General features: G+C 46.6%; 1 protein-coding gene across 1 annotated transcript in view; it reads left to right on the forward strand.

The window, feature by feature from the left end:
- PRMT8 (protein arginine methyltransferase 8) overlaps nucleotides 1–13,479 on the forward strand; it is a 121,083-nt gene that overhangs the window by 92,321 nt on the left and 15,283 nt on the right. The window contains exon 7 of the mRNA XM_006123033.4: nucleotides 1,434–1,549. Coding sequence (XP_006123095.1) covers nucleotides 1,434–1,549 — 116 coding nt within the window. The remainder of the gene's footprint in view (nucleotides 1–1,433; nucleotides 1,550–13,479) is intronic.

Genomic DNA, 13,479 nt, shown 5'->3' on the forward strand with positions numbered 1-13,479 from the left:
CTGCCTCCGCCCCAAGCACAATCCCATTGGCTGGTTTCTGGCCAGAAACTGGCCAATGGGAGCTGCTTGTTTGAATAACACGCAGACAAAAAGAACCATGCCCCCCTCTTGGGCTGTTATTCACACAGGCACATGGCCGGTCAGGCAGGCTCTCTGTCTGGGAAACATTTTAAGCTCTGAAAGCCTTGGCTCTGTAGGCAGGCAGCCTGGTTTGGCTTCTGGCTAGTAAGTCTCCTGGCCAAAGCCTGCCTGTGGAACCCCAGCCCCTCTCTTCCCCAACCCTCTGCCTACCCAATCAACATACCCATACCCTCTGCCCCCCTTTTACACCCATACGCTCTGCCAGATCTAGCACCCCAATCTCCTGCCCCAGATCACAATCCCTTCCTTCCCTAGGTCACATCCCAAACCCCTGCCCTCCAGTCCCCTGCCCTAGGTCACAACCACCTCCTTCACCCAAACTCCTTCCCACCTTCGTCCCTCCAATCCCTTACCCCGAGCTCCCTTCTGCCCCCAACCTCCATCCCAGACCCTGCATCTCACCCATTACTATCATGGAAGAGTGCAGCCCTCGAGCACTTTCCAAAATATTGGAGTGGCCGTCAATCAAAAATTATTGCCCACTCTTGCTCTAAATGCTGTGAGCCTGGGGGGAGGGAGCCAGGAGTATTTCATGCACTTCCTGTCCTGCAAACAGGTAGCTCCCATTGACCAGAAACCGGACAATGGGAGCTGCAAGACTGTGCTGGGGCAGGGGCAGTATGTGAAGCCTCTCCCTCTTTCTCTGGATTCACAGCATTCAGAGAGCTGCTCTGAGCAGTGTATAGGTGACAGGGCAGGCAGGGAGCATGGCTCAGGCTCCTGTTGAGCTGTGGGCCACATCCAATCACCCTGTTTTACCCGTCCCTGCATTAAGGTCTTGATCCTCCAAGTATTTAAAAAATAGGCATAACTTTACTCTCGTGCTTAATCCACTGGCACAATAGGGACTACTCATATTTTTTGCAAGATTAAGGCCTACGAGATGAAATGTTGTTTAGAAGTCAAAGCAAGGGACAAGGATCCAGCACTCCTGAGTTCTATTCCTGACTATTAGGCTGACTTACGGTGTGATTTTGTGCAACTCATTTAAATACCTAATTCTTCAAAAGTGTCCACTGATCTTGGGTGTCTCAGTTATTGGGGAACCCAAGCTAAAAGGCTACTTTCAAAATTGTGAGCCTTGATCTTCTTGTGCCTCAGTTACCTGGTCTATTAAATGGAAATAAAACTACTTACTTATTCAACAGGGTTGTTGTGAAAATTAACTCATTGGTTGTGAAACGCTTTGAGATTCTGGCATAGAAGCTGCTATTCAAAGTGCAAAAGATGCATTTATCTAGTTATTTCTTTACGTTCCTTCTTGTTTCTGACACATCCATTTGCATTGACAGGGTGGGAGAATGTGTATGGCTTCGACATGACCTGTATTAGAGATGTTGCCATGAAGGAGCCCCTGGTGGACATAGTAGATCCAAAGCAAGTGGTGACCAATGCCTGTTTAATTAAGGTTTGGTAATTCCAAATGTACTTACATGTGAATATGTACACTTACTGTGGCATTATTTAGAAATGCATTATTTTTTTTCTTTAACACTATCTTTCGGGGCTGGTAACACGTTGCAAATGCCATCAGTATGGAACATGATAAAACTAAGAGGAAAAATAATCTTAGTTTTCATAATATCCAATATATTGCACATGTCAAGTGTCATCAGCTCAGCTAAACATGAATACTAATACGTTGGTCACATATGGCACTACCCAAATTGGAAGATGCCACCTGAGAGTGGGATTTTGTGTTCATCTGGCTGCTGCTATAAATGGATCTATAAACATACCTTCACATGCTCACAAATTAAAAATAAATCTTTTGGGGGTAAGCAGTGCAAGTCCTGGACAAATGGAGATATTGTACATATTTAGATATGCATTTTAATTGTTTTTCCTCCTTGTGAACAAAATATTGCAAATTTGAGATGGAAAGCTACAGGGGAGAGGTGTTAAATGGATTCTAGTTACAGTGAAAAGACTAAGGCACCAGATATTAATTCTGCTAGAATAACTCTCAGTGTAGGAGATCCACGTTTGGCCTTAAACTGTCTACCGCCAAGTTCTCACTCTTTCATACCGGAACCGCCCAGCACTTTTCTCAATCTAGCTTGGCTCTAGCTGTGATTCTGTTCCTATTTAGCAATATGTCACAGACAGGGTGGTCACAACTCCCTAATGACTGTTCATAACCCCAAGCCAAGAATCAGGTCCATACATAGTGGAGAGGGAGTGCGAAGGGTGTGAAAGCATCTCCTAGGGTCCCCCAAGTAAGCATGCTCCAGCTGGCCTGGGGAAGGCAAGAGCAGCCTGCTGTCTGAGCCTCCCTTCCCCTATGCTCTAGCCGGCTGGGGGAAGGCTGGGGCTGATTTCCCCACTTACTTGGGGGACCATGAAGGGTGCAGTCACACCCTTGTGGTCCACATTTATAAAAAAAAGCACCCCCACCAGAAATTCCTGCACAGGGGCCTGAGAATTTTAAATAGTTCATAGATTCTAAAGCCAGAAGGGACCTTTGTGATCATGTATTCTGACATTCTGTATCACACACAACAAAGAAGTTACCAAATTCCCTCTTTTTAGGGCTAATCTTTGTAGTCCTTTCTCCCATGAACAGTCCCAGGGAGTTCAGTAGGGCTTCTTGCATGAATAAATTCTACTTGCATGTGTAATGGTTTGCATGAGCCAATTCCATTTTCCCTATTGTTATCTGTATCTGTGGTTGGTGAGAAGCAAAATATTGTGTATTTTGATAGCTATAAAACAAACAGATTATTTAAATATGAATAATCTTTCAGATTATGAAAACAGGTGTAACCCCCTTTTTCCTTCCTGGGTTACTTGGGAGCAGGCCATACTCATCTGTGTGCCTCGGGCACCTGATGTTTTTAACATAAAAGGAGATCCTGAGTACCCCAGTGGTGATGTTGTTTAGTTGGAGATTCCCTATCCACCCCCTTGCTGCAGTCTCTTGCCCCTAAAGGAATATACAATGGGGGTGCCTCCACCTGGCTGGCCCTGTACACACTTAATGGTGTGCCTTGGGAGCCTCCAAGAATAAAGCTATTCCAGTAATAATCTGGATCTAATTCCAAAACAACAATTATAAATAATACACATCTAATTGATTAAATTAGAATTAACACACCTTTGCTTAACAACATAAAGGAACAGAGTTTAACTGATTAAAAGTGAATAAAATCAATTAACAAAGTACATAGAAAGAAAGGAAACGTATCTATCTGGCATTTGCACTGCCACCATTTATCCCACCCCGGAGTGTGCACTCCTCTGGATTCAGAGTCCCAGGCACTTGCTTGCATGGGTGCACTTGAAGGCCTGCAGCAGGAGTGGAGACAGCACTGTGCAGGTGGGTCAATCACAGGTAGGTAGGCAGGCAGGCAGCCAGCCAGCTGCAAAATGCCTCTGCCACTAGAGCAGGCCCCACCAAATGCCAGCAGCTCTGGTTCACTATCACTCTGCCTCTCTTTGAACAGTGTCAATTTGTCTTCTGTGCTCCGTCCCAGTCTGCACTTTCCCAAATAGCTAACAGTTGCACATAGTTACCTTCTATGCAGGGTTATGCAGGCCCTTCTCAGCCACAGGCACATCCAGGGTCTCTCCCCTCCATGGACAATCATCAACTGCCCCTGAAGCAGCCTTCTAGATCCAATCCCCAGCAGGCTGTCAGTAACAGGTCCTAGCTTCAACACAACAACTCCTGGCCTGGAAAAGGCTCCACACCAGCAATCTGGCTGCTCTTTCCAAAATGTAGCCCTCTAACTCTCTCTCTCCCTCCCTGCCTGGAAGAGAGCAAATGTTTTTCCCTCTTTTTTCTCAGGGGCTCGTGGGAGTTGTAGTCTCTAGGGCTAGATTGCAGCACAAAGGATCCCACAGTAAAAGTCAGAGGCTCCTGTAATAAAAGGAAGCCTACACAGGAAAGAACAAAAGTAAAAGCTCGATGCAAGATCATAGCATATGTGGGCTGTAGCTGCGCTAAGCTGAACATGGGATGGCTGACTGTCTTTATAGAAAACACAGACCTTAGTTATTTAAAACTACCACACACAGGAAACAAAAAAACAAATAGACTACTGCACACAAATAAGATAGTTACAATGGAATATAGCACTAAAATGAACTTTAAGTGAACTAAACAAATGATGGATGGATAGTGCAAGAACGGATGATTGAATAGCTTGATTTCCCTGATACCATGAAATGTAAGAGCTGCATGTTTATTGGTCCATATTTAAACATTTAACAAATTTTCATTGAAATCACCGGGATGTAGAAAGACAGATTGAGTTGCTGATTTTATACGTGCTTCTATTCAGATTTGTTTGCTATTCAAGCTAGTACTGCAGAGGGGGAATAAGAAGTAACAACAAACCCATTGTCCTAGGCTTTTCACTCCAGGCTTAGCTAGAATTTTCTATCCTCAACTTAATGACACTCCAGTTAGCCCAGAGTGTTTGGATTAGCAACATAGAGTAGGCAAGTCCCCACTGCATTACTAACTCAATTTCAGAAGCTCTTGGGCCTTCTCTATACTAGGAGTTTATATCGAATTTAGCTGCATAAGGTCGATTTTCTAAACAATGCGTCCGCACTACCAAGCCTGTTACATTGACATTAAGGGCCACTGAAGTTGATGTTGGTTACTTCTGATTTCACAAGGAATAATGCTATTCCCAACCTTTCATGGTCGAGTTTACGATAGTGTAGACACACAGCATTGGTGAAAGTCATGGCTATTGGCCTCTGGGAGGCATCCCCCAGTTCCCTGCTCTGGCCAGAACTTGCACCTCTTCTGCTGTCCAGGTGAACAGAAAAAGCCCTGGGAAAATTTGAATGGCATTTCCCGTGTGGCCAGCCCTGAGAACACATCTCAGAGCAAGCAGCACATCACGGCACATGTGGACCTGACTTCAACGAATTCAAGTATTTTTACTCCCATGGGCTCCAGTTCCCAAGGATACAGAAGAGCACCAGCGTGGAAAGTCCTGGAGATCTTGGACCTCCTCAAGGTTTAGGGAAATGAATCCATTCTCTCTGAGCTCCGAATTAGCAAGTGAAATGCAGACATTTACGCAAAGATCGCAAGCTGCCTGGTGGCTAAAGGCCATTCCAGGTAGGCCCAGCAGCACCAAGGTAAAATCAGGGAGCTGAGACAGTCTCACCACAAGGGTAAGGAGGCTAATGGATGGTCTTGTGCAGCACCTCACAGATACTGCTTTTAGAAGCAGTTGGATGCCATTATAGGGCAGGAGGGTGGGGGACCTGTCCAGCTTCCCAAGCCTGGCCATGGAGTCCAGCCAAGATAGTTCTAGCATCAGCGTGGAGGACAGCATGGTGGCAGAGGGGGAGGAAGAGGAGGAGGAATAAGAGGAGCATAGCCAGTCAGCGCTCAACAAGAGCCAAGATCTGGCCATGACACTGGAGCAGACCCCTCCTCCCAGGATGTCTCCCATTTGAGCACTGACCTCGGGGAGGGAACTTCTGGTGAGTTCACAATTTTTTTCCTTACTACAAGCAGTTAAGGCAGTTGGGCGTGATGTGTGGTGCACTCTGTGCCTACACAGCATGGGCACCCAGAACAGCTTGTTAATGTGTCTACAGATGGAATGGGAGTCTTGCCTACACATCTCCATGAAGCTCTCAGCTAGGAACTCTTTGACTCTTCTCACGAGGTATTTTTGGGGAGGCCTGCCTTATTCTGTCCTCCATGGTAGGCCACCTTCCCACGTGAAGCCACCAGTAAGTGGTCTGGCATCACTGAACCACAAAGATTTGCAGCATAAGGCCCAGGTTTATGGCAACATTCAGTCAGCATCCACTGCAAATCACTCTGTGAGAAGACTGATATCTCTCCTAGCAACCTGGATGAAGGAGAAGGGGAAGCTGTTCACACTCTTTCTGGAAGGCCACAAGAGATGAACACACATCTCCCTCTTCCCTCCCCCCCAGGCTAAAAAAGTAGCACGGTCTCAGACAGCCACATGTGCTAGACCCGGCATATTCTGGGTGCAGAGAAAAGCTGCCCTCTCCCATTGCCCCCCTCCTCCCCACCTGCAGGCTCCTGCCCTGGCTGACCCCTTACCATGCCTGCTTACCTCCAAACCGCATGTCCAGATGCTCCCCTAAGAACTCTGTACACCTGCTATAAAGTGCCCTCTTTAAAGTCAATGTTTGGTCTTGCATAGAACATATCTCCATTATTTTTACAGAGACCTTCAGTGTAGGTTAACAGATTAGGGTTAGGCTTAACACAATGTATCTGCTGTAATGTGTACCATTGTAACTCTTCATTGCAGCTTGGACTGCAGCCACTCCCTGCGTACTCCCTCTTTTGAAGCATCTGCCCACCTGGCTCAGATCCACAGGCGAAAATGCACAAGGGAGGACATGTTCAGGGAGCAGACGAAGAGCCTCGTGGAGGAAATGCAGGCAAAGTGACAGGATCATATCGCTGAATGCCAGGAGAGGAGAGCCTCCAAGGAGCAGCAGGAGAGGCAGCCGGAGACTCTCTTTGCCTCCCTGACAGCTGTGATGGAGCGCCTGTCTGCATGCTTGGAGAGGGACTTCTACCAGAACCCCATCCACCCCGATGACAACACCAGTCCTTCCTCCTTCAGCCCCATTGTTTCCACTCCGAGAATCCTCAGGGGCCACTGGGGTTCCAGGATATGGGCAGAGGGGAAGAGGGTGTGGAACTCAAGGGATGCCTTACTCTCCAGGACATCAGGAGGCAGAAGACACTCCCATGCACATATCTGAACCCTCCTTCCCCCTTCCCACTTCTTTCATTTCCTAGCTGTTTTCCCCAAATAAAAACTCTTTGAACAATGGTCTCTTTATTGCTTGAATTGCAGGGATGGGGTGAGGGATTAAAGGCAAACACAGGAATGCAGGGGCAATGTGTTGAGAGCAACATGGAAGAGTCTCAAAACTGGCCATTCATAAACTGTCTTTCAAGGCCTCTCTGATTTGTTCTGCCCTGTGCTGTGCTCTCCTTATTGCTCTGGTGTCTGGCTTCTCAAACTCTCTGCCTAGGCACTCTGCCTCAGCCCCCCATCCTGTCAGATACATTTCTCTCTTGCTCTCACAAAGATTATGGAGTACACAATAGGCTGCCATCACAAAGGCAATGTTTGTATTTGCTGAGGTCCGACCAAGTCAGGAGGCTCCTAAACCCACCCCTTAAACATCCAAAAGTACTTTTAACCACCACTCTGCACTTGCTCAGCCTGTAGTTGAACTCCTCCTTGCTGAAGTCCATGTACAGCTTCATGAGCCACAGGAGCAAGGGATAGGCTGGGACGCTAAGAATCACAATAGGCATTTCCACGACTCCGATTCTGATTTTTCTGTCTGGGAAAACAGCTCTACTCTGCATCTTTTGGAAAAGACAAGTGTTCCTAAAGATGCATGCATCATGCACCTTTTCTGACCATCCCCCACTGATGTCGGGAAAACAGTCCTTGTGATCCACCAGCACCTGCAGCACCCTGGATAAGCACCCCTTCAGTTTATGTATTCCTTGGCAAGTTACTCAGGGCCAAAATGGGGATGTGTATTCTGTCTCTCTCTCCACTGCAGTTAGGGAACTCCATCGTGGCAAAAGCCATACACTATGGTATCCACATTTCCCAGGCTATGTCTAGACTGCAGGCTTCTTTCAGAAGAAGCTTTTCCAGAAGAGATCTTCCAAAAAAACTTCTTCCAAAAGAGAGAGTCCACACTGCCAAAGCGCATCGAAAAAGCAATCTGCTTTTTCAACAGGGAGCGTCCACACTGAATAGACGCTATCTCACATGTAAGCTCTGCTTACTATGGATGGCATGGCCACTAAAGGTGTGTCTAAACTACATGGCTCCATCGATGGAGCCATGTAAATTAGGCTGATCGGCAAAGGGAAATGAAGCCGGGATTTAAATAATTGCGGCTTCATTTAAATTTAAATGGCTGCCGCGCTAAGCCGACAAACAGCTGATCAGCTGTTTGTCGGCTCAGTGCGCTAGTCTGGACGCTCCCATGCCGACCTGAAAGCCCTTTATCGACCTCCCCGTTATGCCTCATAGGATGAGGTTTACCGGGGAGGTCGATAAAGGGCTTTCATGTTGGCGCAGAAGCGTTCAGACTAGTGCACTGAGCCAACAAACATCTGATCAGCTGTTTGTCGGCTCAGCGCAGCAGCCATTTAAACTTAAATGAAACCGCAATTATTTAAATCGCGGCTTCATTTCCCTTTGCCAAACAGACAAATCTACATGGCTCTGTCGATGGAGCCATGTAGTTTAGACATACCCTAAGGTACCTGTGCTTTTTCCTCTTTCCTCTTCTTTCGAAAGAGTTCCCTCTTCCCCGTCCACACACGCCTTTTTCCAAAAGAGCTCTTTCGCAAAAAGGCTTCTTCCTTGTAGAAAGAGGCTTACCAATGTCGGACACCCCTCTGTTCTTTTGATTTTCTTGTGAAAGAATGCAACTGAAGTGTGGATGTTCCTGAAGTTTTGTCAGAAAAATGGCCATTTTTCTGAAAAAACTCTGTAGTGTAGACATAGCCCCAGAGTCACAACTCTCCATAGCAGAATGGTATTAATTGCCTAGGTCTCTTGTATAGCAACAACCCCCAGGCTGTCTCTACATTGGTGCAATCTTGCACAAAAGCAGCCGTTTTTGTGCCAAAACTTGCTGCCTGTCTACACTGGCTGCAAGTTCCTGGGCAAGAACACTGACGTTCTAATGTATGAAATCAGTGCTTCTTGCGCAAGAACTATGGTGCTTCCACTCAGGAATAAGCCCTCTTGCGCAAGAGCTCTCCTAGAAGAGGCCAGTGTAGGCAGGCAACATGAATTTCTTACACAAGAAAGCCCTATGGTTAAAATGGCCATCAGAGCTTTCTTGCACAAGAGAGCATCTACACTGCAATGGATGCTCTTGCGCAAAAGCACATGCCAGTGTAGATGCTCTCTTATGGAAGAGTTTTTGCACAAGAACTCTTCCGAAAAAGAGTTCTTCTGGAAGAAGCTGCCAGTGTAGATGTAGCCCCAGTGTAGATTTCCCCACTCTGAATTGATTCCCTACTGAATGGTAGCTATCTGGAATTGCAGACTTCCAGAGGGCTATTCCCACTTGCTTCTGCAGGGTCAAAGCAGGTCTCATTTGGGTCTTCTTGTGCCCCAAAGCAGGAGAAAGACATTTTCAAAATTCTAAGAAAGTGGCCTTGCTCATTCTGAAGTTTTGCAGCCACTGCTGATCATCCCATCTCTGCATCACAATGCAGTCCCACCAGTCTGTGCTTGTCTCACTGTGCCAGAATTGGCATACCCGGGTCCACAGGACTGGCTGGCAGCTGCGCTTGCATCAGCATCAGGGCTTGCCTGAGCAGCAATTCCATGCGAAACCAAGATTCATCCTTTTACGCTCTTGAAGTACTGCGTCATTAGGTGTACCACAGCACACATAAGTATCCGAATGGTTTGCTGCAAACTGGGATCTATGCTTGCGTTGCTCTGGCATCTGCGTGGGAAACCAGGGCACAAAAAATGTGAACACACTACTTCCTATTTATCTTATGCAAGGGGGGAGGGACTAGATGAGTGCATTATGGGACACTGCCAACATGAGCCCATAACCACCTGCTGCAGAGTTTTGGTCCCAGCAGGCACTGAGACCATAACTCAGGGTATGTCTACACTACCCCCCTAGTTCGAACTAGGGGGGTAATGTATGCATACCGAACTTGCTAATGAAGCCCGGGATTTGAATTTCCCGGGCTTCATTAGCATAAAGCCGGCGCCGCCATTTTTAAAAGCCGGCTAGTGCGAACCCCGTGCCGCGCGGCTACACGCGGCACGGACTAGATAGTTCGGATTAGAAGCCTAATCCGAACTATCTGTACGCCTCGTTCCTCGTTCGCACCTCGTCCACGGGGTTCACACTAGCCGGCTTTTAAAAATGGCGGCGCCGGCTTTATGCTAATGAAGCCTGGGAAATTCAAATCCCGGGCTTCATTAGCAAGTTCGGTATGCATACATTACCCCCCTAGTTCGAACTAGGGGGGTAGTGTAGACATACCCTCAGAATGCAAACCTGTGCACGGTGCATCACTCTCTGAGTCAACAGCAGGCTCCCTAACAGGGATGTGCTACTTCAGACTAAATTGGACTCTTCCCTGCAGTGAGGACAGGGACCTCCGACCTTGCAAAATCGGGTGCTCAGAAATCAACCATATTAGAGTTGATCTTAACTGGTAGTGTAGGCATGGCCTTAGACTTCAACCCGTATCCCAAGACGGGCCTGCTAGCTTGAGTTTAAAGCATCTGAGGTAAAGATCTGTGTGTGCACACAGGAGTAGAGCTATGAGCAACACTTAAGTTATACATAGAGTCAACTTCTGTGAACTTCCTGGAGTGGTCTTAAATTAAATATCTTATTTTCAAAACCTAAGGGATAGTAAGCTCTGCATCTATCTAACATTACAAATACTTCCTAACACTTTCTTCTGAGGAAGTCCACCACTTGCCTCTGTCACGAGGACCATGCCTTGGGAGCAGCCATCATCATGCATTCGACAGGGTTTACCAGATATTAAAATGAATAATGACTCCTCCTGGGAAAATAGTGTCCATACATGAGGGCAAGATTTAGTCCCCCAAGGAAATTTACAGCAGTGGTCCCCAACACAGTGCCTGTGGGTGCCATGGCGCCCGTGGGGGCATTTGTGTGCGCCCGCCAAGTGCTCAAGGCTGGCCTGGCCCTGGGCACGTGGCGCATGCGCGGTGCCGGAGCCAGCCCCAGGCACATGGCGCACGATGAGCGCCAGCCCCGGGAGTGCCGCGGATTGGCCGCCCGCGCTCTGGGCGCACGGCGTTTGCAGGGGGCGCCGGCCCCGGGCGCGTGGCACTTGCGGGCGGGAGCGCTGGCCCCAAGTGTGCAGCCCTTGGAGGGGGCACCGGCCCCGGGCGCGCAGCTATGGGGGGGCCCCGCCCCCCGGGAGCACAATTGTCCCCGCCCCCTGGCGCCCGGCGGGCAAACGGCCACGCCCCCTGGCGCCCGGCAACCTCTAATGGTTGGGGACCACTGTTTTACAGCATTTATTGCTTAGTTTAGCATGGCTCCTACTATCTAAGGGCCTGATTCTTCTACCCTTACATTGAGGAGCACCCTATCTACAGTAGTGCTATTGGAATCAATAGACTAAGAGCTGAGTCAAGTACAGGGCATCCCTGCTATATATCCAAGATACTTTCTAAAAAATGTGGATGTATAGCGAAATGATGTAAAGCAGGGAATTTTTCCCCCCACAGCTGACCTCCATTGCGCAAATTGGGGAGGGGTTGCACAACGTAAGAGTGGGGAATGAGAGGACTTACAATGCATCAGTTCCTACAAGCGTCAAGGAGCCACAGACGCAGGTTCATTACCTGTCCTGCAGTATGACACTGCTGAAGAGGTTGCTGGCATGAGACACCAGTTGCACCCACGTTATGCTATTGAGCCTATCAGGAGACTAGCATGGAGGCAGGGTTGCCAAAGCTCTGAGAGAGCTGCACATTGTACCCTCAGTCTCTTCTTCTTTCCCTTTCCGCAACCTCTTCTCTACAGCCAGCCACACGGTCAGGAGCTGAAAGGGAGTCATTACTGCATTGGAACGGAGATTCTAAGTACTCCCACACCCTTCACCCACTGTTGAGGTGACTTCTGCCACATGTGGCACAAACTAATCCTTCCACCTTCCTGAATATAACAACTGAGTGGGATGCACAGTGGGGGAGGTTCCTTATGCCAATGTTACCCTTTGTGCTTCTCCATAGGCTCCCAGCCACAATCTGGTCCTATGCATTTAGCTGCTGTGTTTATATCACTCTTAATATTTCTCATCTTAACACTTTATTACAATTAAGGGCTCTGTTTGGACCAGGTTTATGCTCAATTATGCCTGATTTTTGCATAATTTAGAGAGAAATGTGGAGGAGCATGACTTTTCCCTCTAATTTTATGCAAAATTAGCATTTAGCCACCTGGGATTTGACTGAGAAGCAAGAGCACACATCTAATAGAGGAATGCATGGCATCTGAACAGGGACTGAGTCAGTACTAAACCAAAATTGTACAAATTGATCAATACCATTTTTTTTAAATCTCCTTCTTTGCATAGCAAATTAAAGTATGGTTCTGTAATGAAAAAAAAATGACTGTAAAAATGGCATCATCTTTTTTATGAGTATTTTTGTTCCAAATATATATTTCCAAAGACATTTTTACCGACTCGCTGGCAAACTAATTTTTGTATTGCTTTTGATTCTGTATAGCTCAGAGAGGGGGGAACAGGATCCTAAGTCTTTCAACAAAAAAAGTTTGCTAAATTCGAATCAGTTACATCCATGCAAATCCACTGAAGACAGTGGAACTGCAACTGTCATGGAAGGCTCAATTTGGCTTGCAAATCTTTGGCCAAGATTTTGAGAAGTGATTCATTATTTTGGGTGCCTAATTTGTGCCTATGTTTTGGGTCTCAGTGCTCAGCACTGCCTGTAAATCAGACACTAAAAAACTGAGGCATCCAAAATCACAATTTCTGTTGGTTGAAAGCCATCAGTACAGTGATCATGAGGGAGAAGGAAATCCCAAGTGGGTTGGCAGGGATAGCAGCAAAAAATTATTTTTACTTGTAGATTAATCATCTTTGGAAAGGCATTGTTAAGTGACAACCTCTGCAATGCTTTTTATGCAGAAATCACTTTTCAGAGAAGTACTGCTCTTCAAAGCACTCAGGCAGTTTTCATTTATACCACTTATAAACATGTGACAGAGAATTCAATGTCTCCACATGGTAGATAGCAGTCCATGACCTTGGAAACTGAATACAACTGTTTTCATATGGTGTACTGTTCCTGAACAGTATTTCCAACACATCCCACAAAAACTAGAGCTCTGTTGGTAAAGATGCAGGCCATCTTACCCTTTGTTTTTATCCTTTCAGGGAAATCTATGAATTGTGCGGTCAAAGCAAAGAAATACATTTCTGAATTATAGCTGAGCCTGTCTTTCCCGTTTTTGTTACTATACCTTTCCTATGTTATTGCAGGTTCTTGCCAAAATATAGAATTGTATTCCAAATAAATGTGCTAGATTCTGACCTCCACTATACTGATATAAATCTGGAGAAACTCCACTTCAGTCAATCTAATTACTCCAGGTTTACACTGATGTAATGGAGAAGAGAATTTAACCCGTTTGTTTCCTTTTCAGACTTTGGTAGTATATAACAAACTTTATGCCTCAGTATGCATGAACAGCTTCTGTCTTTTTTCTTTCTGTTTATGTTGGAATTGATTTTCCTCCTTTTGATATGAAGAGCAGGATATCTGGTTTATTTGACTC

This window comes from Pelodiscus sinensis, chromosome 1 (assembly GCF_049634645.1).
Source record: "Pelodiscus sinensis isolate JC-2024 chromosome 1, ASM4963464v1, whole genome shotgun sequence".
Classification (NCBI taxonomy): domain Eukaryota; kingdom Metazoa; phylum Chordata; order Testudines; family Trionychidae; genus Pelodiscus; species Pelodiscus sinensis.